This window comes from Piliocolobus tephrosceles, chromosome 1, assembly GCF_002776525.5.
Source record: "Piliocolobus tephrosceles isolate RC106 chromosome 1, ASM277652v3, whole genome shotgun sequence".
Classification (NCBI taxonomy): domain Eukaryota; kingdom Metazoa; phylum Chordata; class Mammalia; order Primates; family Cercopithecidae; genus Piliocolobus; species Piliocolobus tephrosceles.
In genome coordinates, this window is record NC_045434.1 from 184,860,852 (window position 1) to 184,886,203 (window position 25,352).

The following is a 25,352-nucleotide window of genomic DNA, read 5'->3' on the forward strand; positions in this document are numbered from 1 at the left end:
CTTATTCTGTCTTAACCCAGGCTGAAGTGCAGTAGTGCAATCATGGCTCACTGCATCCTCGACCCCCAAGTAGAGTCACATTTAAATTTTTATTCTTGGTTCTCTATTTATGTTTAAGAGTAAGGCATTAGGCCAGGTAGAGTGGCTCGTTCCTGTAATCCCAGCACTTTGGGAGGATGAGGCAGGCAGATCACTTGAGCTCAGGAGTTCCAGACCAGCGTGGGCAATATGGCAAAACTCCATCTCTACAAAAAAAATAGAAAAAAATTAGCAAGGCATAGTGGTGCACACTTATGGTTCCAGCTGCCCAGGAGGCTGAGGCAGGAGGATTGCTTGAGCCCAGGAGGCTGAGGCTGCAGAGAGCTGTGATTGTGTCAATGCACTTCAGCCTGGTGACAAGGAAATACCGTTTCAAAAAAAAAAAAATTAAGGCATTAAAAAACTGATAGGTTCTTTTTTTTCTCCATGGAGTAGCCTTGTTTACTGATAGACTTCATTGTAGGGTGATTTAATAGGGACTCAAATTTTATTTATTTATTTATTTTTATTTTTATTTTTTTTTAGATGGAGTCTTGCTCTGTTGCCCTGGCTGGAGTGCAGTGGCCTGATTTCGGCTCACTGCAACCTCTGCCTCCTGGGTTCAAGCAGTTCTCCTGCTTCAGCCTCCCAAGTAGCTGGGACTACAGGCAAGCACCACCAGACCCGGCTAATTTTTGTATTTTGAGTAGGGTTGGGGTTTCACGATGTTGGCCAGGCTGGTCTAGAAGTCCTGACCTCAAGTGATCTGCCCACCTCAGCCTCCCAAAGTTCTGGGATTACAGGCATGAGCCACTGTCCCTGGCTGGGACCCAAATTTTTTGTTGGGAGGACATCCTATAGATACCAGTGTCTGTAGGTCTTTTTTTTCTTGGTCTTGTGAGTTTCCCCAGAAGAGAATCTTTCAATCTGTAGCTCTGGGGATATAGAATCCTGGCTGCTAGAGTTCTGGAAACTCAAAGGGAGTGGTAGACTGGGCATCTCACTATTTAATACTTACATTTTCGATTAATCATTCTAGGAATACTGTTGTTATCTCTAAATCCAGGATCCCTTTCAAGTCTGAAGATTACAGATACTTTCAAACATGTGACATTTCAAAAAATCCAAAAGCCTATTTCATAGGCCCTGGATTTCTTTGAGAGTAAAGAAGTTGTGTGCCCACGCTGAATGAGGGAGGGGATGGAGAAGTGTGGCTGCTTTGGCAGACTATCTGCTGGTCCTTGTTTTCAGCCCTATCTTAAGGGGGGTCCACCACCAATTCCCAGGGCTCTCTATGATTCATTGTCATTATTATTGCTGGATCTTTAGTTTTTCTGTCTTTACAACCACTTAGCTTTTATGTTTTGTAGTAGGCCAAGTTTGATACTTTTTTTAAGCATCTAGTATTTTGTTTAGCATCATTTTAGTTTTCGTTGTCTCATCTCCATCCTATTCTCTGGTTCAGTATGTTTGGTTCTGTTGGTTTAAAAGTGTTAATGTCCACTGCTGTCATTCTAGTGGAGTTGGTGAGGGAACGGGGTTAGCATGTATGTTCAGTCCACCATCTTTAATCAGAATCCTCCATTCGTTTGTACGCCCTCTTCTTGATAGCAGGAGGACTTCTTGAGACTTTCGCCCAGAAGTCTAACTTTGAAGGTTGCTTTTTTTCTTTTGTTATTTATTTTTGGCAGTGGAAATGCAGATGTATTATGCAAAGAAAAGGAGGGGTGAGTTGTGGCATTTCCAGTTGATGAATCTGTTCAGATTCTTTTTCCTGAAGATATTTTATCAGTAGATGGCATTGTCCTAAATCAGTGACTAGCAGACTATTTTTCTTCTTTTGTTTCTTTTTTTTTTTTTTGAGACTGGAGTCTTACTCTGTCACCCAGGCTATAGTGCAGTGCATGATCTTGGCTCCCTGCAACTTTGGCCTCCCAGGTTCAAGCGATTCTCCTGTCTCAGCTTCCCAAGTAGCTGGGATTATAGGCATGCACCACCATGCCTGGCTAATTTTTGTATTTTTAGTAGAAACGGGATTTCATCATGTTGGCCAGGCTGGTCTTGAACCCCTGACCTCAGGTGATCCGCCCTCGGCCTCCCGAACTGCTGGGATTACGGGCATGAGCCACTGCCTTCTTTTGTTTCTTGGCCTACATACTTTTAACCTTAACACATATAAGGATAATTTCACATGCATGACCGAGGAAATGACTCACCTCTGATTTATTAATAAGCTTATGTATCCAGCTCACTCAGATTATGTAGGTGGTGTGTATCTAGGCTTCAGATCAAGTTGTATCAACAGCTTTGCACTGTATTCTTGATCTTAACAAAGTAATACAACCTGCTTGTCCAAAGGGATACATATGACTGCATGTATGTGCTGTGTGTTTTCTCTTTGAACAGTTGCACACTGACAAGAAACAGATCAGCGTTGGGTTTATTGGCTATCCAAATGTTGGCAAGAGTTCTGTGATAAATACATTGCGTTCTAAGAAAGTTTGCAACGTGGCTCCCATTGCAGGTGAAACGAAGGTATGTTTGGCGCAGGGTGACCTTACCTCTGCATATTTTATTTTCATAGAGGGTGATTGGTTAGGACTTGTTGATTTCTCTCTGCTTCTCTTGAATGCAGACCACCATTAGGAGTGTAGCTCTCCATATAATAGTTTGGAACGTATCAGAGAGTTGTTTCTGCCCACTTTGATAAGACCGAGAGTATTTTATATGCCACCATGTGGCTTTGGCATGTGTTGGTTAATATGATTCATATTTAAATCTGTTTTAAATGGTCACTCCATCCTTTTATTTTGATAAACAAAACTAACCCAAGAATATTTGATGCCTAGGTTAAGAAGCCTCAACCTTAGGGTAGGTTCTGAAAGTTGGGGGTCATATCCTACAACACAGAGTGGGGAACAGCATGGTTTTGCTTAAAGGCAATGAGATCAAGCAGTACTAAGCTCTCAAGAGTACTTTTAAAACTCAGGGAAAGGTTCACTGGGTATAATTGCACAATACTAGATAGAAATCCTGTCTCTGTGTTATTTTTAGACTCTTAGCTGCTGGAAACTATAGTTTACACTTAGTGGAAGTATCTTGTGCACGGTACAGATGAGAGAGTTAGTAGCTTAATTACTTAGCAGGTTGCTTTCCTTTGACTCACCCCTTCTTTCTTTCCAGCATCATACATGAGCATCAGGGGTTTGTGAAATTAGACTCTTAGTGTTGGATACAGGACATCTCTGACTTTTTTCTGACTTCAGGTCTGGCAGTATATTACTTTGATGCGTCGGATATTCCTGATTGACTGTCCAGGTGTGGTTTACCCCTCTGAGGACTCTGAGACAGACATTGTGCTAAAAGGAGTTGTGAGTATTTGGCCTCGATAGGCTGTTTGTGTTTGCGGGGGAGTGTTCTGTAGGGAACCCTGGATACCTTTCCTTTTTACTCATTAAGAAGGCAGTTTGGGGTCAGCCTGTCTGATCAAACTTTAGGAACATGATGCTGAGCAGGGCAGCCTCTCAGCATAAGCTGTTTGAGGAGTTAGTGGAACCATGGGCATATCTGGTCAATATCATGCCACAAAAGAGTTTGTAGTTTACACACGGGATCCAAAGGGAAGCAGGGCCTGTTTATGCTTAGCAATAATTCATCTTCGTGGGTTTATGGGTTGAGTCATTTTGGAACCCAGTCATTTCCTCACTTGTTTCTGAGTACGACCGAAAACTGTAAATGGTTCCACTTAACCTTGACCATGCTTCTGGCTATACATCCTGTGCACATTCCTCCTCTCCTTTCTTAAACTATTCCATCCTTTTTGTGTCCTGAGATGGGCAGGCTTTTAACCATTTCTGCAAGTGAGTAACATGAAGCATTCCAAGTTTAAACTGTTTGTGGCAGCCACACAGTTAGTTTGTGGTGAGTGGGGATTAAAGCTGAGTTCTGGGCTCTGTGGCTATGGTCAGCTTTCAGCAGTACTCCTTGCAGCCGACCATGTCTAGCCACCTCAGAGACAGGCTCCTGCCAGTCTCCACTAGCTTTGTGATGTTGAAATCTATTTTCAAATAGTGCTGCAAAGGACAGTGGGAACTTCACTGCTTCCATAGCAAAGTTTGTAAATGGGAGATTTGCTATTAACATTTAGGTTCAAGTGGAAAAAATTAAGAGTCCTGAAGACCACATTGGTGCTGTACTTGAACGAGCAAAGCCAGAATATATCAGCAAAACATACAAGATTGATTCTTGGGAGAATGCTGAGGACTTTCTTGAGAAGCTCGCTTTCCGGACTGGGAAGTTACTAAAGGTGAGCCAGCGTTTGTGAGAATTTAGACTGATACCTGTTGCAGGCATATATGTATATGATATGGGCCTTTTTTTGGTATGCATGTATGAACAGTGTGAAACTTGTCACTTAAGTGATGTTGAACCCCTGGGACAACTGAAATACCCTCAAAGTGGTAGGTGGTTTTGGTCCTTTGAATTTAATTGGGAATCTCTTTGTGACCTTTCAGGGTGGAGAGCCCGACTTGCAGACTGTGGGTAAAATGGTCCTCAATGACTGGCAGAGGGGCCGGATTCCTTTCTTTGTTAAGCCACCCAATGCAGAGCCACCTGTGGCCCCCCAGGTAAGAGCAGGGTGGGCCCACCTCTGGGGAGCATGGTTCCTAACCTAGATTTGGAGTAGCTTGTGATTGCCTCTCTTCATAGAGCATGTTTTCATTCAGGTGCAGTGTCTCTTGTTTTATTATTTTTTTAAATATATAAAAATATTTTTGGGGCCAGGCATGGTGACTCACACCTGTAATCCCAGCTCTTTGGGAGGCCGAGGTGGGTGGATCACAAGGTCAGGAGTTCGAGACCAACCTGACCAATATGGTGAAACCCTGTCCCTACTAAAAATAGCACACGCTTGTAGTCCCAGGTACTTGGGAGGCTGAGGCAGGAGAGTTGCTTGAACCTGGGAGGCAGAAGTTGCTATGAGCCAAGATCATGCCACTGCACTCTAGCCTGGGCCACAGAGGGAGACTCCATCTCAAAAAAATAAAAACTTTTTTTTGAGGGTGAAGCACTGTTTGGGAGCCACTGCTGGCCCACGGCGATCACTCCACCCTCTCTCATTCTAGAGTGCCAGTGCCATGGCCTTGCTAGGGGGTGCATTTGGAGACTAATAAATAGACATATGAGAGAAGACCAAGCTCAGATACTAGTCTTCAGGGCCTTGTAAAAAGAGGGCTCATTAAATAATAAGTGATCTTCTGGTACCTGTATCTTTTCTTATGCTTAAAAAACAGAATCATTGCTAAGAGTCATTTGTTTAAGAAACATTTATTAGCATCGATTATGTGCCAGGCACAGGTAATATAGGAATGAAAAACAGCCCTGGCCCTCAAAAAGCCTGTGATCCAGCGAGAAAGGAGAGTGGTACTATTGATAGTTGGAGAAAGAAGTCTGATGGCTGGGGCCAGAAGCTCTCCTACTATCCCCATTCCCTCACCCTGGCAGTGGACTGCCAGAAGGCTCAACATTAATGTTTTGCCTTTCTAGTTCTAGGACCTTTTTCAGAACCCAGCCAAGTCTCTTGAAATGGTGGCTCCAAATTTTGCATCTATGCTTGCTAGTGTCGTTGGGTCCGTACAGTTCTGGTTTCCTCTTGCCTGACTCCATTCCAAGTTGCAGTGCAGCTAGGTATTTTCAGTTGAATGTATTCTGCAGCATTTGAAAGTTAGCCTGAGCCGGGCGCCGTGGCTCATGCCTGTAATCCCAGCACTTTGGGAGGCCGAGGGAGGTGGATCACTAGGTCAGGAGTTCGAGACCATCCTGGCTTACACGGTGAAACCCTGTCTCTACTAAAAATACAAAAAATTAGCTGAGCGTGGTGGCGGGCGCCTGTAGTCCCAGCTAGTCGGGAAACTGAGGCAGGAGAATAGCGTGAACCCGGAGGCGGAGCTTGCAGTGAAACGAGATCACGCCACTGCATTCCAGCCTGGGTGACAGAGCGAGACTCTGTCTCAAAAAAAAAGAACGCCTGAAACTGAGCTTAATTGACTTTCTTCCTTCTCCCTGACCAAACCATCAGACAACCAAGTAAAAGTTTCTCTCCCTCTTCATGTGTATTGCATCATTCATTCATTCATTCATTCACCGATACATTCTACATTCACTCAACAATCCCATATTGAGTGTCTCCTATTGGCCACGGACTCTTCTGGGTACTGGTGGTGCTGTGGTGAGAAACTGACAGGCTGCTGCTGTCCTGCACATACATTCCAGCAAGGGAGTGTGTGGTTTCTTCTGACACCAAATACATATTTTTTTTCCATACCAGTTCTGCAGTTCCAGAAACCAGGTGAGTGTCCCAACAGTTCAGTTCAGTCATGACACTAACTCCCAGAGTCAGCACAGACCCCACAAGTTAAGGACTAGGTCCCCTGCTTCAGATGGCAGCTGTGGGCTATCTACATTTATGCCCAGGTAACTACAAATTCTAGGGTTCTGGAGTTCGTTAATTTGCCAGAAGGACTCCCAGAACCCAGGAAAGTGCTGTGTTTACAATTAACAGTGTATTATACAGGATGAAACTCAGTCACAGCCAATGGAAGAGGTGCACAGGGTAAGGCATGGGGAAGAGGGACAGAACTTCTGTGCCTTCCCCGCACATTGATGTGTTCAGCAACCCAGAGCTTTCCAAACCCCATCATGTAGGGGTTTTTATGGTGATTTCATTACATAGACATGACTGATTAAATCTGTGGCAGTTGGTGACAGGCTTAATTGCTGGTCTCCCTTCTCACCTCTGAGCGGCTGAAAGCACCAACCATGTGGTCAACTGCTTGGTCTTTCTGGTGACCAGCGCATCCCCCATCCTGAAGCTATCTAGGGGTCCATCATGAGTCACCACATTAGCGTCAACTCGGGTGTGGTGGAAAGGGCCTTGTAACCAATAACAAAAGATACCCATCACTTGGGAAATTCCAAGGGTCTTAGGAGCTCTGTGCCAAGAAGTGTGGTATTTATATCACAGGGAGGCAGTAAGCAGATAAATATATAATGTCAGGAAATCTTGCGTGCTGTGAGGAAAACTAAACCAGGCGAAGGGGTTTGGGGGAGATGAGGAGTACTTTGGGGTGGCCGGGGAAGGCCTCTGAGGCAGTGGCACTTCAGCAGAGCCCTTAATATGAGACAGGAGCCATGCTAGCATCTAGGGAGAATGTTCCAGGCAAGGGGAACAGCGCATCCAGAGCAGCTGGGGCAGGAGTGTGCTCTGTGTGTCCTGATGCTGAAAGGAGGTCACTGTGGCTGGAATGTCATGGGCCAGGGGAGGGTGTCATGGTGGGTAACCGTTGGAGGGTTTTGAGTTGGCAGCTGGATTCTAGGGTCATTCTGGATGTCTGTATCCCTGCTCTCTTGGGACCCTGTGTGGAAACACTGGCATTGTCTTCAGCCCTTCCTCCATATCTAGTCAGTAAGTGTAGATAAGTAGTTCAGATAATTCTTAAGAACTGTTGTAACCGTAATAGATTTGTTGCCCAGTGCACACAGCAAGTCAGTATGCTGAGACATCACCAGGTTGCATCAGAGAAAGAAGTTTAATCATAGGGTCACCAAAGGAGGAGATGGGAAGAATCCTGAAATCCATCTCCACGAAGAGTTTGGGGTTCGGGTTTTTAAAGGGTTTTGGAGTAGGCTGGAGTGAGGATCATTGGTTGGATGAAGAGTGCAGAGTGAAGTCACGGGACGGAGATGAAGAAGCTGTGTTCTCATGCAGATCCCATTTCTCTGGGGATCTTCAAACTGGTTGCTGGAAGTAGGGATCTGAAAAAACATTGTAAGCAATCCTTAAAAACCTGATGATTCCAATGTCAGAGATCTTGCCTGTAGGAACAATGGGGATGCACATCAGTTCTTACGTAGTCTTATGACCCAAATGTCAGAAATCCTATCTGTAGGGACAGTGGGGATGCAAATGGTCAGTACCTAGTGTTCCGGTACTTTTAGCAACAAGGATATGGGCCAAAGTGCCCCCTAATTAGTGCTTAATTGTAATTTCTGTCCAGAACTTGGCAGGTACTTCTTGTCAACCCTTCGGAGGCAGTTTCACTATCATATGCCTTACTCTGTGATTCTGTTTTTCTCTTTTTGGTTGTGGGCAGAAACCCTTCAGAAACTGAAAGCCAAAGATTGCCCTTCCTAGAAAAATGTATATATACATTTTGTGTGTGATTTCCTGCATTTTATAGTTCTGTACTTATTTAGTGATTTGCCTGGCCACTTTTGACTTGAGAACATCACTTTAAGTTCTGTGAGTTTTTGTTGCAAGGATAAAATGATATTATACATGTGAAACACCAGTAGAAAGCTTGGCACATTTTTGTCTTTGCAGTTACTTAAAGCAGGCCAGTCATTTCAGGGTCCCCAGACTTAGTGCTCTTATGAACTCTTCACTCACAGAACTCACCCTCCTTACCTTATACTCTTGCTTCAAGATGCCTCCTCTTTTAGTCTGTTTTGTGATGCTGTAACAGAATACTGCAGACTGGGTAATTATAATGAACAGAAATTGTTTCGGCTCATGGTTCTGGAGGCTGGGAAGTCCAGTATCAAGGCACCAGCGTCTGACTAGGGTCATCCCATCATGGAAAGTGGGAGGACAAGAGCAAGCAAGAGAAGGTCAAATTTGCTTTTATAACAAACTCACTCCTTTTTTTTTTTGATGGATTCTTTCTCTGTTGCCCAGGCTGGAGTGCAGTGGCACGATCTCGGCTCACTGCAACCTCCACCTCCTGGGTTCAAATGATTCTCCTGCCTCAGCCTCCTGAGTAGCTGAGATTACAGGCATATGCCACCATGCCCAGCTAATTTTTGTATTTTTAGTAGAGGTGGGGTTTCACCATGTTGGCCAAGCTGGTCTTGAACTCCTGACCTTGTGATCCACCCACCTTGGCCTCCCAAAGTGCTGGGATTATAGGCGTGAGCCACCACATCCAGCCAACAGACTCACTCTTAAAATAACTAATCCACCCCCAAGATCACATTAGTCTATTCATGGGGGTGGAGCCCTCATGATCTAATTACCTCTTATTAGGACTCACCTCCCAACACTTGCTGCATTGGGCATTAAGTTTCTGTACCAGTCCATTTTCATACTGCTATGAAGAAATACCTGTGACAGGTTCATTTATAAAGAAAAAGAGGTTTAATGGACTCACAGTTCCACATGGCTGGGGAGGCTTCACAGTCATGGCGGAAGGTGAAGGAGGAACAAAGGTATGTCTTACATGGCATCAGGCAAGAGTGCGTGTGCCAGGAAAATGCCCTTTATAAAACCATTGGATCTCATTAGACTTATTCATCACAAGAGCGGCATGGGAAGGACCCGCCCCCATAATTCAGTTACCTCCCACCGGGTCGTTCCCACAAGACGTGGGGATTATGGGAACTACAAATCAAGATGAGATTTGGACACAGCCAAACCATACCAGTTTCCAATGTATTAATTTTGGGGGATACATTTAAATCAGAGGACCTCCTCAAATGCCTCTCTGAGTACTGTTCTAATCTTTCACATCCAGCCTGGCCTTCATTTTTATGTAGTTGTGTGTGTTGATTTTGTATGTGCTTATATCAACAATTCCCTTTGGAAGGTCTAGGGAGCCTTGCTTGTCTATGGTAAATCATTGGTTGGTTTTAATGGTTTAAATAGTCTTAGTTGGCTCATCCTATGGAACTACATATATATTCCTTTGATCCTAGTACTGGTCCCTGGGCTTAATGTACATTGGTTTAAAAATAGATTAATGAAATGACTCAAATTTGGGTGTTTTCAATACCTTCCCTTAGTCCTGAGAAGAGGACTGTTTAAGAGCAAGGTGTGAGTTCAGAAATTCCATTTTTCATTTTCTGATTCTATTTCTCTCCCCCATTTCCACCCTTTAATAGCTTCCACCCTCCCCATCTTTGGAAGTTGTCCCAGAAGCAGCCCGAAAGAATCCAGGAGAGGAAGTCACAGAAACTGCAGGTGAGGGGTCAGAATCTGTCATTAAGGAAGAAACAGAAGAGAACAGTCACTGTGATACTAACACAGAGATGCAGCAGATTCTCACACGGGTTCGGCAGAACTTTGGTAAAATCAACGTGGTGCCTCAGTTTTCTGGAGATGACCTGGTTCCTGTGGAGGTGTCAGATCTTGAGGAAGAGCTTGAGAGCTTTTCTGATGAAGAGGAGGAGGAACAGGAGCAACAAAGAGATGATGCAGAAGAGTATTCCTCGGAGCCTGAGGAGGAACATGTGGGAAATGACACCAAAGCCGTTATTAAAGCCCTGGATGAGAAGATTGCCAAATATCAGAAGTTTCTAGACAAAGCCAAAGCCAAAAAGTTTTCAGCAGTCAGGTAATATTTTCATCTTCTCACAAATTGCAGATTATTCATTCCTTTCCCAAAAATTTGCCATGAGTACTGGAGCCATATTTTTACATGGGGTTATTGCCATTTGTTTATTTGATTAGGTTTTTTGTTTGTTTGTTTTTTGAGACGGGGTCTCGCTTTGTTGCCTAGACTGGCCTCACTCTCCTGGGCTTAAGCAGTCCTCTCATCTCAGCCTCCTAAGTAGCTGGGACTACAGGTGTGCACCGCCACATTTGGCTGTTATTGCCATTTTAAAAAAGTGAGCTGTAAATTTTGTAAAATTCAGCTGCCTGCAGTATGAGAAGCTTTAGAAACACCCAGGGAGTTACAAATATGTTGGATGTTCACTTCTTCCACTGGTGATAACTACATCCATGGATAGGAGTGGGGTTTCTTGAGTCTGTGAGTTTGTCGCAGGTCTCCAGGTCAGCATGTGATTCAGGGGAGTGAGAGGAGGAATGTTAATTTGCTTTTCTGTTTCAGGATATCCAAGGGACTGAGTGAAAAGATATTTGCAAAACCTGAAGAACAAAGAAAAACGCTGGAAGAACATGTAGATGATACAGGTGAAGATAAATTATTTCAATCATTTAGATATAATTTGCGTCCTTAGAGTTTTGAGAAACCTAAGTTCAGTCTCCAGATTATCTTAGTCATCCACATAAATGTTTGTCATATCTGGCAGATTACTTTAAATTTACATACTGTTATGCAAATTGAATTATCCACTTTTCATTCTGCACATTTTTTAGGATTAAATTGACAATTCAGGAAACTTCCTAGAAAGGGTTCATCATTAACCTTAGAATCCAAGGGTGTGTCCACAGACAAAGAAGAGGGTGTGTTTCCTGCATTTATCCTTTCCTCCATTTGACCATCAGCTTCCACATTGAGAGCCTGGCTCAGGGCATCCTGACCTGGTGGCCTCCCCTTGGCCTGCTTTACTCACCACTCTGCTCACCTGCTCTGTCCACATTGGGTGACCTCCTTCTGATACATCAAGCTTGTTCCCACCATTGGGTTTATAGACAAATTTTCTGTAGAAAATTCCTGTTTGTGTATCGTTTGTATCCAGCACCTTCCAAAAAGGGAAAGAAGCGGAAGGCACAAAGGGAAGAGGAACAGGAACCTTCAAATAAAGCTCCCAGGGTGCTTACATCAAAAGAAGTAAGTGTTGTAGGTCTTAAGTGTGGCCCAAGTAGAGTAAATAGAACCCCAGTTGTCAAGACCCACTGAAACAAATAGTGTAGAGCTGAATCCCAAGAACCCCAGTCCTCGTTGACCTAGTTGAGGTCAGATAAATAGGGTCGGGGCTGGCCCGCTGGATGAAAGTCCTTGAGTCCATGTCATATGTTTTAGGAGTTTCTAATCAACATCTCCACACCGGTGGACTGTCCTCTAGAGGAGTCATTTTCTAGTCCCAAGGGAAATGACCCGATGAGCAGATCTGTTTTGGGCAGATCACTGACCTCTGTGAAGGACAGCTTTGGAGCTGAGCTTTTCAGAGCTAGAGAGGGCCTTCTGGGGAGGGGAGTGGTTAGCAGCGCTCAGTCTTGATGCAGGGGACTTCAGGAGTGATGCAGAACAGATTCTCGCATTGGATAAGGGTTGGATCACGTGGATTTGTAACTTGGAGATCCATAAGTCACAATGGAAGAGTAACCTTAGGTCTAAGGGGGAGCCCTCCCTCATTAGCACTGCTTCCAGTAGCTGTGGAAGCAGCACGGGAAATAGAACACAGAGATGAGCAGCAGAGACTCCTGTTTTGTGAATGACTTTCAGGGTTGTTTTTTTTTTTCCTTCATCTTTTCTTGCCATTTTTTACAGCGGAGGCGAGCAGTACGGCAGCAACGGCCGAAAAAAGTTGGTGCACGCTACTATGAAACACACAACGTGAAAAATAGGAACAGGAACAAAAAGAAGACCAATGACTCAGAGGGACAGAAACACAAACGCAAAAATTTCAGACAAAAGCAGTAATGTTTAAAAGGTTTTTATTAAATTATACAAAAACATGCAATTAGAAATTGTGTTTTCTTCCTGCCCCATTGGCATTTCTAAGGCCATAATGCATTTGTTCTGAGGTTTGACAGTTGAAGCCCTTCACCAGTGCTAGGGAAATAAAGCCTCCTCACCCTTAAGGATTTCAGTGATAAGAGTCTGAAAGTCTAGAACTTCAGGTAGACTGTGGATGAACTAAGAGGTTCATCCACAGTCACCCTGTCATATAAATGTCTGACAGAAATAGGGGATGAGGTCTACAAAATGGAAAGAGTGGTATTTCTTTTTTATTGGTAATGAGTGATTTGGAATAGAAGCATACTGAACTGCAAATTTCAAGGACGTTAGTGTACACGGCCTGGGCTTTGAGATACAAGAAGGCTGGGTGTGGAAGAAATAGGAGAAAGCTACAGTAATTTCTGCCTCAATGAGTCTGTGAAATGGACCCACTTACGACACATACATTCCTGTCGTAGAGTCCCGGAACTAGCAGATCTCGTGGAAAGAGTTCTTTGCCATGGAAATGACAACACAGGCAGGTCATTTGAGTAGAGCCTTAAAATTCCTCAGGATACTGGATCAGGGTAAAAGCTGCCCCTTAGATTCCAGATGAGAATGTGTATGGTGTGTTCAGCTTGGGGAACACAGCTTTTCTGGGGGAACGACAGTGCTTCCATTGTGAGCCTTGAAGCTCACTGGACCCAAGACAGATGACAGATGGAAGCTCTGCTAAGGAGAGTCCCTTCTCACACCTCTTTCTGGGGAAGCTGAGCATGTTAGTGCCTTTTAGGTAATGTTACTTGTGCAGCCTAACTGAAGGGTGGAAGTTCTCCAGCTTACCACCCTAGCCCATCCTGCCTTGCCCCAAACTAAAGATTTATGTCACTCATTCAGTCTTCTGGGTCTACAAAACCAGGAGAGTGGAAGAGAAATACTAAAATGCAGTTGTCTAGCAGCCATACTCCAATCATTAGTCATTAGACCTGCATTTGGTTACCTCTTCAGTTGTTAATTAACATCACTACTTAGGGGAGTGCAGAGTCAGGGCTTGATTTTCTACAGGATAAGGGGAACAGATCGGTGCTGGGGGAAGAGCTGAGTTGCAGACAACTCACAAAGGCCACTGTGACTAGTATTCCTTTCTGGCAAACATTTACTTTCTCCAAAGCCATAGGGTTGACTCTGCCATCGTTTCCTAACGTAGGCAGTCTGAAACCGAGGAGGAAGGGGTTCAGTTGACTGGCAAGTATGGATAATACATTAGAAAACCAAAGCTCCAAAATGAGTTAGAAATGCATTCGAGCAGGGATAAGAAGACATTAAATAAGGAAGGCCAGAGGCGCAGGAAGCCCAAGTTAAGGTAGAAGATGAATTGTGAACTAAAAGTTTGAGGGGCAGAGAAGCAGATTCATTTGGCCAGAAGTAAGTATTGGTATAGAGTGATGACAAGATAGCAGTTACTTTCTTAGAATTTGAGCTGGCAGTTCCCAAGGCTGACTAGGAAGCCACACACTTAGACTAACAGGGCCACACCATCTTCCATTGCCCAGCCAGGAGCCTGGCTGGCAGACCTTAGGTGTTTCATGACATTGGAGCAATAGCGTGACTTCTGACAAATACCTAGGTGGTGGTTACGGGAAGGTATAGCTTGTTCACTCAGGAAACCAGCTTTTTATTACAAAGGGCTTACGATGATTTTATTGGCTGCCAGAGGAACATAGTAAATAACTCCCAAGTGTCTTGTTGGAAATTATCATGTGGAAATTATCACTTCTTTGGTGCAATAATGCCTTCCAGTTGGGCCTGAAAAACAAAAACAAACTCCATTAATACTTGAAACTTGCAGCCTGATACAAATAGCTAAGAGGTGATAAAAGTCTGGGAAGAATAATCCAAATGCTATCACTCCAAGCGTTCTTTTTCCCCTTGATCCCCAAATCCATATTTTCTAGATTAGCTAGTTTCTGGCTTGGCATACAGTCTTAGTACATGAGGAGATGCCAGAGCTGTCCTGGTTTCCACACAATAATGGCTCCGGGTATGATATAAAGCATTGACAAGGATATTGAATGCATTGTTGTAAGGGCTTTTCATGGCTCAGATTTCAGGCCAGAATATGTCTGCTAAGTTAAATATTTGGCTCTCTGGCCGGGCACAGTGGCTCATGCCTGTAATCCCAGCACCTTGGGAGGCTGAGGCGGGCAGATCACGAAGTCAGGAGATTGAGACCATCCTGGCTAACATGGTGAAACCCCATCTCTACTAAAAATACAAAACTTAGCCGGGCGTGGTGGCAGGCATCTGTAGTCCCAGCTACTCCAGAGGCTGAGGCAGGAGAATAGCATGAACCCGAGAGGAGGGGCTTGCAGTGAGCCGAGATCACACCACTGCACTCCAGCCTGGGTGAGAGTAAGACTCCATCTCAAAAAAAAAAAAAAAAAATTGGCTCTCTTGTTTAAGATCCTGGGAGTTCTGCTGGGACCAGAGGTTTGAGAAACAGCAAATTTTCAGCCACTGAGACAACTTGACACCTAATTAGAGAAATGCTGCCAGTGAATACAGAGCTGTCCCTTTTTTTGGGGGGGGTGCAGGTGGGGAACGGAGTTTTGCTCTTGTCACCCAGGCTGGAGCATGATGGCATGATCTCGGTTCACTACAACCTCTGCCTCCCGGGTTCAAGTGATTCTCCTGCCTCAGCCTCCTGAGTAGCTGGGATTATAGGCGCACATCACCACACACAGCTACTTTTCGTATTTTTAGTAGAAATGGGGTTTCACCACGTTGGCCAGGCTGGTCTCAAACTCCTGACCTCAGGTGATCCACCCACCTTGGCCTCCTGAAGTGCTGGGATTACACGTGTGAGCCACCACACCCCGCCAGAGCTGTCCCTCTTTATGTAAAGCTTAAGACACTTGGGAGTTATTTACTATGTTCCTCTGGCAGCCAATAAAATAATACTGGACAGATATGTAGGTAGGTCTAGCCTGGGGACAGCAAAGCTGCTTTATTTGCAATTGCAGTTTTGAGCCAATAAAAACAGCTCACTTTCTGTGTTACACGCCTGTAATTCCAGCACTCTGGGAGGCCAAGGTAGGCGGATCACGTGAGATCAGGAGTTCATGACCAGCCTGGCCAACATGGTGAAACCCTATCTCTATTCAAAATACAGAAATTTGCTGGGCGTGCTGGCACATGTCTGTAATCCCAACTACTTGGGAGGCTGAGGTAGGAGAATGCTTGAACATGGGAGGTAGAGGTTGCAGTGAGCCGAGATTGCACTCCAGCCTGGGCAACAAGAGCGAAGCTCTGTCTCAAAAAAAAAAAAAAAAAAAAAAAAAGGCTGGACACGGCTCATACCTGTAATCCCAGCACTTTGGGAGGCTGAGGCAGGTGGATCACCTGAGGTCAGGTGTTCGAGACCAGCCTGGCCAACATGGTGAAACCGCATCTCTACTAAAAATACAAAAAATTAGCCAGGGATGGTGGTGGGCACCTGTAATCCCAGCTACTCGGGAGGCTGAGGCAGGAAATTGCTTCAACTCGGGAGGCAGAGGTTGCAATGAGTTGAGATCATGCCATTGCACTCCAGCCTGGGCAACAAGAGCAAAACTCTGTCTCAAAAAAAAAAAAGTAAAATGCCCACTTCTAAAGAATCTTTCACCCTGGAGATTACAAGATTGCTTTTAAATGTTAGAAATATGGTAAGGTATTTGGTTTGCTCTTGTTGCTAATCCAGGAAGAATTGGGGAACTCAGGCTTGTGAAAAAGGAATATGGCAGTTAAGGAAAGCAGCCTCAGAGGCTGCTAAGGAAACAGATTCATCTATGGCTGTGAAAGTTTCTTGCTTTTCTTTTTGTTTAACTTTTCAGCAACAAGAAAAGTTCCAGTAGTGGTTAATAGAAAGCCTTCTTTATTGCAAATGGCCAGTCCTGCTGGTGTGTAGACCTAACAAGCCTGCCAATGTCAAGACCATAAGGTTTCTATCTGAGTCTAGGGAGGAGAGGGAGATCCATCCAGGGTCCTTTGGCCAGGGCCATGGGAGAAAGCCACTAAATGTCAGTAGGCCATCTCTCCAGAACAGTGATGCTCAAACTTTTGCAAACATTAGAATCACCTGAGACCTTGTTAAAGCACATTGCTGAACCCCAACCCCAAATTTTCTGATTCGGTAGATCTGGGGTGGGTCCAGTAATTTGTCTTGCTTCATTTGCCAGGTGAGGATGATGCTGGTCTGGGGCCTACCTTTTGAGAACCTTTGGACCAAACAGCTGGGAGGTGCAGTGCCGGTAGCATGGCCTCCTGCCCAGCTGTGTCCGGCAGCCCCCTCCCTCCCATGACCTCAGCTGGATAAAAGACCACTGCTGGCACTGGGCTTCGAGGAAGGGCACCTATGCCTGGGTTCCTCGACCACATTCCTGGGGAAAGTTTCTGATTTGAAATGGAAATTTCAATCTCAAAGAGCCCTGCTGCCCACTGCTTCTGACTTCTTCCCTGGTTATGCCCTGAAACAGTGCCTCAGAGGAGACAGCCACGGGACAGCACTACCACGCAAGCCAGCTGGAGCCCTGCTCTCCCCCAACATACCAGCTTCCAGGGGAACGGAGTTTCACTTTTTGCCATATCCACCTCTTCCTTGAGGATGGGCAACTTTTTTCCAGGGGGAAGAATCCTCCACTGGAGAGCCAGGCTGAGGCGCCTCAGAGATTTGGAGTTGAGCGTAGAGACCCCCTCTGGAGCCCTCCCCTTCTCCCACCACCAAAGTCAGATTCCTTTATTCTTTGGCAGTGCATGTGGACAAACATTTAAAAGCCATGGAAAAGGAACCGAATGCCTGGCCCGTGGGGCTAGGTCTCAGGGCAGTGGGCACCTCCACCCCAGCCTGCGCGTTGATTACCTTCAGCTGCTGATTCGTCCGCTTTAGGAACTGAATCTCCTCATTGTGCTTCTTCTCCTCCACCTGCCGCCTCTCGCTCTCCCGCTTCTCGGTGGCTTCACATTTTGCCTTCTGCTCATTCACTTGCCTCTCCAGGTCTCTCTTTTCCGTCTCCAATTCTGCAATCTGAGGAGAGAATGACCAGTCATCCTGGGATGTTGCCAGGTGAATGGAATGGTGTGAGCCTGGGTGGAAGGGACATGGGACATAAGACATTGCCAGGGTATATACTGCCACCCAGTGGGAGGTCAGTGCCTGGCATGGAGCGTCCACAGCGGGGACAACTCTGCCAAGACCACCAGGCTGGCCATCATACTCAACCAGGGGTCCCTCACTGAGGTGATGCAAGTCCAAGTGTCGTGACTGTCAGGAGAGCACCTTAGGAGGCCAGAATGTAGTGCTGGAAGGACAAGCACGTAGCCCTGAGGTTTACAGAAGAGACGGGGCCAAGGGTCACGGTAAACCCCACTCACTTTCCTCTCCATGTCTGACTTCCCCTGCTCAGCCTGCAGTGCCTTCCTCATGCCAAACGCCACGCTGCTCTCGTACAGGGTCTGGTAGGCAGCGATGGTCATGCGGATCTCGTCCCGGACTCGCAGCAGCAGCAGCCCCCTCTCCGCACAGTTGATGGTGACCTCCCGGATCAACTCATCTTCCAATGCACACACACCATGAGATCAGACAGGGCGTGGGGAGGGGGCTTGCACTATGTCTACTGCAAACACCCTTCCTCTTGGGAAGGACATTAGGGTGTTCTCGCTTGGAGACAAAGTACAAAGCCTCAGAGAAGGGCCTCAGGGAGGCTGCCTTCAGTGGCCCAAAGAGCCTTGCCATGCAGTGACTCCTCTGAACTTGGCACTTGTGAGTAGCACAGAGTCAGCAAACCTGGGTCGTCCAGGGCAAAGGAAACAAGAGGCTCTGGTTTGTTTACAACACTGGGTCCCCTCCCTTCTGGCCTTTGGTAAAAACTGGTTACTATTCGAAAAAACCTGACTTTTTCTGTTTAAAGATGGCAGCTGTTTTAAAGCAGCTGGGACATCCTGCGTGCCCCCTTGGCTGCATTGGTTTGAGGCTGGAAACGCAACGTCTAGAGCTTGCACGCCTATCTCCCCATAAATGCTGACCTGGAGGGCGAAGCGTAACAACACACGGATGGGGAAGCCTGCTAAACCCTGCAGCTGCCTGAGAGTTTGAAGGTGGTTTGCAGATCGGCATCCATAAGAGCCAGTGAGACTGGGCTGGGGGACAGCCATTTGACACCAGCACTCAAGGAAGTGCATCTTAAATCTCTCGTGTCTGTCGGTTAACAACAAATCACAATATTTTTCTGGACCAAGGGCCAAATATTCATGGATGGATGGATGTAAATACTGAACATTAATCTTTCTGACTAAAAAATTAGCACATGCTTATTATAGAAATCTTTGGAAAAACAGATAGAAGTTCTCATTTTACTCCAAACATCTGCTAAGGGCTGAGGAACTCAAGTTGCCAAGAATACAGTGGCTGGCAGCTGGAGGACTTGTAGAAGAGGTGGGGCTGGTGTAGGGAAAAGAAAGAGAGATCAGACTGTTACTGTGTCTATGTAGAAAAGAAAAACATAAGAAACTCCATTTTGACCTGTACCCTGAACAATTGCTTTGCCCTGAGATGCTGTTAATCTGTAACTTTGCCCCAACCTTGAGCTCACAGAAACATGTGTTGTATGGAATCAAGGTTTAAGGGATGCAGGGCTGTGTAGGATATGCCTTGTTAATGAAATGTTTACAGGCAGTATGCTTGGTAAAAGTCATCGCCATTCTCCATTCTCGATAAATCAGGGGCAGAATGCGCTGCGGAAAGCTATGCAGGGAGGTCCAGGGCAGGGACCTCTGCCCTGGAAAGCCGGATGTTGTCCAAGGTTTCTCCCCATGTGATAGCCTGAAATACGGCCTCATGGGATGGGAAAGACCTGACTGTCCCTCAACCCGACACCCGTGAAGGGTCTGTGCTGAGGAGGATTAGTAAAAGAGGAAGGCCTCTTGCCGTTGAGATAAGACAAAAGCCTCTGTCTCCTGCCTGCCCCTGGGACCTGAATGTCTCGGTGTAAAACCCGATTGTACATTTGTTCTATTCTGAGATAGGAGAAAAATCGCCCTGTGGTGGGAGGCAAGACATGTTGGCCGCAACACTGATCTGTTACTCTTTAGATGTTTGGGTGGAGAGAAGCATAAATCTGGCCTACATGCACATCCAGGCATAGTACCTTCCCTTGAACTTATTTGTGACACAGATTCCTTTGCTCACATGTTTTCTTGCTGGTCTTCTCCCCACTATCACCCTGTTCTCCTGCCGCATTCCTCTTGCTGAGATAGTGAAAATAGTAATCAGTAAATACTGAGGAAACTCAGAGACCGGTGCCGGTGCGGGTCCTCTGTATGCTGAGCACTGGTCCCCTGGGCCCACTTTTCTTTCTCTATACTTTGTCTCAGTGTCTTATTTCTTTTCTCAGTCTCTTGTCCTGCCTGACGAGAGATACCCACAGGTGTGGAGGGGCTGACCCCCTTCAACTGGGAAGGGAAAGAGGGCAGTTAGCTGTTGCTGGGTGGGTCAGGCAGGGGGAGAAAAGGGGATTCCAGTATGAGATGGGCTCCAGCTCTAGGGTGCTCAGGCCTGGATCTGTGCTGAAGGTGAAGGGAAGGGAGCAGTAGGGTGTGTAGTGTCCACCCCTCACCTGGCTCACTCACCAAAACACTGTGAGTAGAGTTCCCTGCGGACAGGGCAGATGCCTGTTTCCCTGGCCTGCCGCTGCTGCAGCTTTAAGTCTAACTGCTCCTGGAGGTGCACCACGTCCATTCTGGTGCTGGGGGTGCTGGACACCTGCTGGATCCATAGCTGCGTGTCTTCCACCCACTCCCTGTGGCAGACACAGCAAGACTGAGCAAAACCCATTGACTCGAGGGTCCCCAGCACATGAGCAGAGAGGGCCCTTTGAGCCCTCTGCCTAAGCAGCAGTGAGGGGCAGCTTTGCCACCAACCCAGAATCCTCCATCCCTTGGGATGTGAGGTTCCAAAGCCACACCCGATATGCTGCCTCCATAGGGACCTCGGGAATGGGTAGGTGGCGGACAATTTCCACCACAGCAACGGGCCTCTGTGAAATAATTCCCCACCATTTCAGATCTTACCCTCCTAACATGTTGAAGACCGATTTATGGTTGTTGCTTGATCTGAACATTAGGAACTACCCACCAACTTATGGGGTGGGAAACACAGGACATCATGAACCTTGTGTAAGTGAGAAAGAGGCAGATGTGTGTATCAGGGGTAGGGAGGTTCGTGAAGGTGTGTGCCTGTGTAGGCCCCCACAATGAACCTTGTGGCAGAGATGGCCAGGTTGTGGAATCACATGGAGGAAGTTTGAAGGCAAAACTGCCATGGGGGAGAGGATTTCTGCATCATTGGTGGGAGGGAATCAACTGAAAAGTTATCCCCATCCTTTGACCTCCACCTCAGAGGTGATGACAGTCTCTCTTTCACTGTGTTCCCTTTTCCTCATAGCCTTACAAACTGTGCTGTCAACTTATTACATAAAAATAGATGAAAAGGCATGTTGCTGCAGAAGAAAAAAGCAAGAAGAGGAGATCATGTTGGGCAGGGGTGCTCTGCTATAGTGAATTCTCAAGGAGAGCCTCCTGGAAGAAATGACATCTGAGAACAAGACCTGAGTGAAGAAATGAAAGGAACCAGGAGAATATCAAGGGAAGAACGTCTTTGGCAGTGAAAACACCAGCTGTCAGGGCCCTGTGATGGGAGAGTGAATGAGGCATTTCAGAAATAGCAAGTGAGGGCCGGGCGCGGTGACTCACACCTGTAATCCCAGCACTTTGGGAGGCCAAGGTGGGCAGATCATGAGGTCAGGAGATCAAGACCATCCTGGCTAACACGGTGAAACCCCGTCTCTACTAAAAATACAAAAAACTAGCCGGGCGTGGTGGCGGGCACCTGTAGTCCCAGCTACTCGGGAGGCTGAGGCAGGAGAATGGCATGAACCCAGGAGGCGGAGCTTGCAGTGAGCCGAGATCGCGCCATTGCACTCCAGCCTGGGCAACAGAGTGAGACTCCGACTCAATAAAAAAAAAAAAAAAAAAAAAATGAAATAGCAAGTGAGGCCCCTGTGGATTCAGCACAGTGAACAAGAAACAGAATAACAGGAGATAAGGTCAGGGATATATCATAGGCTAGATCACGCCACATCTTCCAGGCCATTGTAAGGACTTTTGATTTTAGTCTGAGATGGGAAGCCATGAAAGAGTTTTGGGCAGAGACTGGCATGATCTGACTTATGACTTAGGGGCTGTATGGAGGATAGATTTTAGGAGCAGAGTGGAAGCAGTGTTTTCAGACAGGAGACCACTGCAGCAGTGCGAGTGGCCACCAGTGACGAGAAGCAAGATGATGGAAGCAGAGGTGGTGAAAAGTGGTTGGATTTGGGAAAGAATTTGAAGGTGGAGCCAAAAGAATGTGATGAAGGATAGGACACATGCTGTGAGAGTGACCAAAAGGAATGAAAGGTGGTTTGAGTCCCTTGTAAAAACTTCTCAGAAGACGGGGGATGAGCAGACTGGGGGAGGAAGAAATTGCGATTTAGTTTGAATATGTTGGGTTTGAGATGTCTATTAGATATCTTCATGAAGATAATGAGGAAGTAGAAGACTATATGGGCCTGGAGTTTAGTGGAGAGGACAGGGCTGGAAATACACATTTGGGAGCCATCAGCACATAGGTGGTATCTAAAGCCACGAGATTGGGTGACAGCATGCAGGAAACAAGGGTAGATTGAGAAGAGGTCTCCCACCAGCCTGCCAGGATCCAGCCATATGTAAGTTCTAGGAGCTCTGTGATACTGAGAGAAAACCCCAGCCAGGAACAGAGGCAGAGTGCCTCCTCCCACACTCCCAAAACCCACGATGCAAAAGCCTAGGCCTTCTCCCAGCCACTGCTCCTACTTTCTTACCTTGGGGGTAGTATGGCATTCAAGATTTCTTCTGCCTGCTTTGTAGGATCTGGGACACAGGGAACTGAGGGGAGCTTGGTCTTGGGTAGCTGTGGGGCTGAACCTGAAGGTCCAGGCTGCTGGGGGCTGACTTTCAGTAGCCGAGCCTGAGATGAAGGCACAGGTGAGGGCAGGAAATGGTTCAGGAGCTCAGCTCCACACATCCCCAACCTGTAGATTGCTCCAGGTCTTCTGCACAGTCCTCCCCTCTTCCTAGCCTACTTTGGATGGGTCTTCTCAGCAGAAATTATGTCACAGAGCTGAAGGAGGCCATGAAGTCTGGTCCCAACTCAATGCTTGAACAAGTGTTTCTGGCACATGTGCTCAGGCATGGGCTTTCACATCGCTGGTGATGGGGAAATCACTACCTCATCTATTCTTGGATCCGGGTACCATGAAGAAGAGCGAGCCCCATCCATCTCCCTGTAATCTCCTTCCCCATCCTAAATCTGCCCTCTGGGGTCACACCCAACATCTGGGCTTCCTATACAATCCTCTCACCCTCCTTCTCCGACTTCCCAATTCCTTTTACTCCCAGTCGCTGCAATCCCTGTCCCTTGAGATTGCTGACCCTCAGTGCGGGAACGTGTCTTTCCCCATTGGAGTTTCGAGGCTTTGTCCCCTGAGCCCCCGTCCTCACCTTGGGGCTCCGTTTCTCCGTGTTCCGGCTCACCAGTACAGGGGTGTCGTACTTGAGCAAAGAATCTGCGGGGGGAATCATGGCGGCGGCAAGAGTAGCAGCCCAGCAGCTGCCCCGTCCAGTGTGGGCCTTGTTTGCCGTCACCATGGAAACCGCCCCTCACTCCCGCCCCCGCGCTTCTTGGCCTGGGCGGAGCTTCGAAGTGGGGCGGGGCCAACAACCGGCGAGTTTCATTCTGTGCCTCCTGGGCGGAAACCTCTTGTTCCTGGCTTCTTAGGCCTTCTGCTCACCGGTTCGTCCCCTGTACTCTTCGAAGCAAGGAAAACGGCGGTTCGAGTCCCTGCGCTGCGTCTAGCTCGCGATTTGAATGAAGTGGGCAGATCACCTTTGCCGTGCCCCAATTTTGTCACCTGAAAAACAGGAGTCATCTCCTGACTCCTCAAGAAGGATTAAGGGACAATTCCCAAAGGAAGCCATCTGGAGTTCCTAGGTTTTTTGAAGGGTTTTTTTTTTTGTTGTTGTTGTTCCCAAAATGTGTTTATTGAGATTGTTTACCACTCATCTTGATTCAGGGTGCTTTTAGTGCTGCTTCCTCCTGAAGGAACATCCTTCTGTATGCCTTACTTTTCCTCCCGTAGGCTGGCAGAGGACAGTGGAGCAGCCAACATACAAAACTGCCGTTTGTGCATGGCTAAAGACTGGTGATTTTATAGCATCCTGGGCATTTCACATCCATGAAGTAGGAATTGGGGCTCCGCACCAGGCGTTTCTTTTTGTGTTTCCTCTTCTCTTCTGGGGAGGGATGAAGGAGATCCTTTCCAAGAGGCATGTTCTCATGGGTAGGTCGTTACCGCCAGAAAGGGCTTGTTTTGTTTTTTAAAATGAGACGGAGTCTCGCTCTGTTGCCCAGGCTGAAGTGCAGTGGAGTGATCTTGGCTCACTGCAACCTCCACCTCCCAGATTCAAACGATTCTTTTGCTTCAGCCTCCCGAGTAGCTGGGATTACAGGTGCCTGCTACCACATCTGGCTAATTTTTGTATTTTTAGTAGGGATGGGGTTTCACCACGTTGGCCAGGCTGGTCTCGAACTCCTGCTTGTGATCCGCCTGCCTCGGTCTCCCAAAGTGCTGGGATTACAGGCGTGAGCCACCGCGCCTGGCCCGAAGTATTTTTCTAATTAAAGGAGAAATGACAATGTAGGAGCCAATGGGAAACTTCCCCTTTGCCCCCTGAAGAGTCGCTCAAAAATCAATTCACAAAAGGCAGATTAATTGGAGAAAAGGCATACGAATGTATTTAAAGTGTATACACGGGGAGAATCACAGCGTGATTACCCACCCCAAAAAGAGTTCAGAAGCTTATATACCCTCCTGGTAAAACAGACTTATGAGGGTGGGAGAAGGAGGAATTCTGCTCAGGGATTACTAGGCAGAATGAATTAATAAGGGAACAGAGATACATTTGTAAATAGTTTTTTGTTGTTTTTTTGTTTTGGTTTGGTTTTTTTGAAGACAAAAAAACCTGTAGCCCTGGCTGGAGTGCAGTGGTGCCATCACGGCTCACTGCAGCCTCCAACTCCTGGGCTCAAGCGATCTTCCTGTCTCTGCTGGGACCACAGGCACGAGCCACCATCCCCTGCCAAATTTAATTTTTGTAGAGACAGAGTCTTGCTATGTTGGGCAGGTTGGTCTGGAACTCCTGGCTTCAAGCGATTTTCCTGCCTTGGCCTCCCAAAGCGCCGGAATTACAGACTGCAGCCTCGGTGCTCGGCTGTAAATAGCTACTTTTGACAGCATAAGGGTCTCTGGTCAGGTGTGATTACATTCTTGGGAGAAGAAAGAAACAATTATTCCTTTTGGTAGTCTGTATTTTAGGCAGATAAAGACCTGTGCTTTGGGAGAGACGGTGGGCACCGGGAAGGAACATTGAGGCTTCTTCAGTTCAGCATGTCAGTGCGCCATATTTTGGGTTTTCTATTTCTGAGCCTCAACAGCATTGCAGAAAGTTCAGGAAATAGAAGAGGAAAAGCTAATGATTTGCCCATGGGTTATCATCTCTGATTGCATTTCCATTTCTTCCTTCCTTCTATTTCCAAATGTAAATGTAATTATAGTTTGCGCACAATTTTGTATCCTGCTTTGTCGTTAACAAGTCAGGGTTTTTAAAGTTTGTAAATGGTTTACTAATGGCCACATAACACCCATTAATTTGGCTAACTTCCCTACTGCTGGGTATTTACATTGTTTCCACGTTTTGTAATTACTAATAATGTGGCAACAAACAGTCTTGAGAGGTTTGCTTTTTCCCAGTTTTTTTTTG

The 25,352-nt window shown here is 46.5% G+C and overlaps 2 protein-coding genes across 2 annotated transcripts in view; one reads left to right on the forward strand and one right to left on the reverse strand.

The window, feature by feature from the left end:
* Positions 1-12,444, forward strand: part of GNL2 (G protein nucleolar 2) — a 30,042-nt gene extending 17,598 nt beyond the window's left edge. Inside the window, exons 9-16 of the mRNA XM_023196467.3 lie at positions 2,425-2,553; positions 3,285-3,389; positions 4,166-4,324; positions 4,533-4,646; positions 9,958-10,409; positions 10,908-10,990; positions 11,500-11,591; positions 12,252-12,444. Coding sequence (XP_023052235.1) covers positions 2,425-2,553; positions 3,285-3,389; positions 4,166-4,324; positions 4,533-4,646; positions 9,958-10,409; positions 10,908-10,990; positions 11,500-11,591; positions 12,252-12,404 — 1,287 coding nt within the window. The 3' untranslated portion in view covers positions 12,405-12,444. The remainder of the gene's footprint in view (positions 1-2,424; positions 2,554-3,284; positions 3,390-4,165; positions 4,325-4,532; positions 4,647-9,957; positions 10,410-10,907; positions 10,991-11,499; positions 11,592-12,251) is intronic.
* On the reverse strand, positions 12,402-23,184 carry DNALI1 (dynein axonemal light intermediate chain 1). The gene is made up of 6 exons (XM_023196469.1): positions 23,034-23,184; positions 22,355-22,500; positions 20,085-20,254; positions 17,832-18,010; positions 17,320-17,484; positions 12,402-14,228 (listed from the first exon to the last, which is right to left on the reverse strand). The coding sequence occupies exons 1-6, from the start codon at positions 23,178-23,180 to the stop codon at positions 14,193-14,195; spliced, it is 843 nt and encodes a 280-aa protein (XP_023052237.1). The 5' UTR covers positions 23,181-23,184; the 3' UTR covers positions 12,402-14,192.
* Between the last annotated feature and the right edge of the window lie 2,168 nt (positions 23,185-25,352).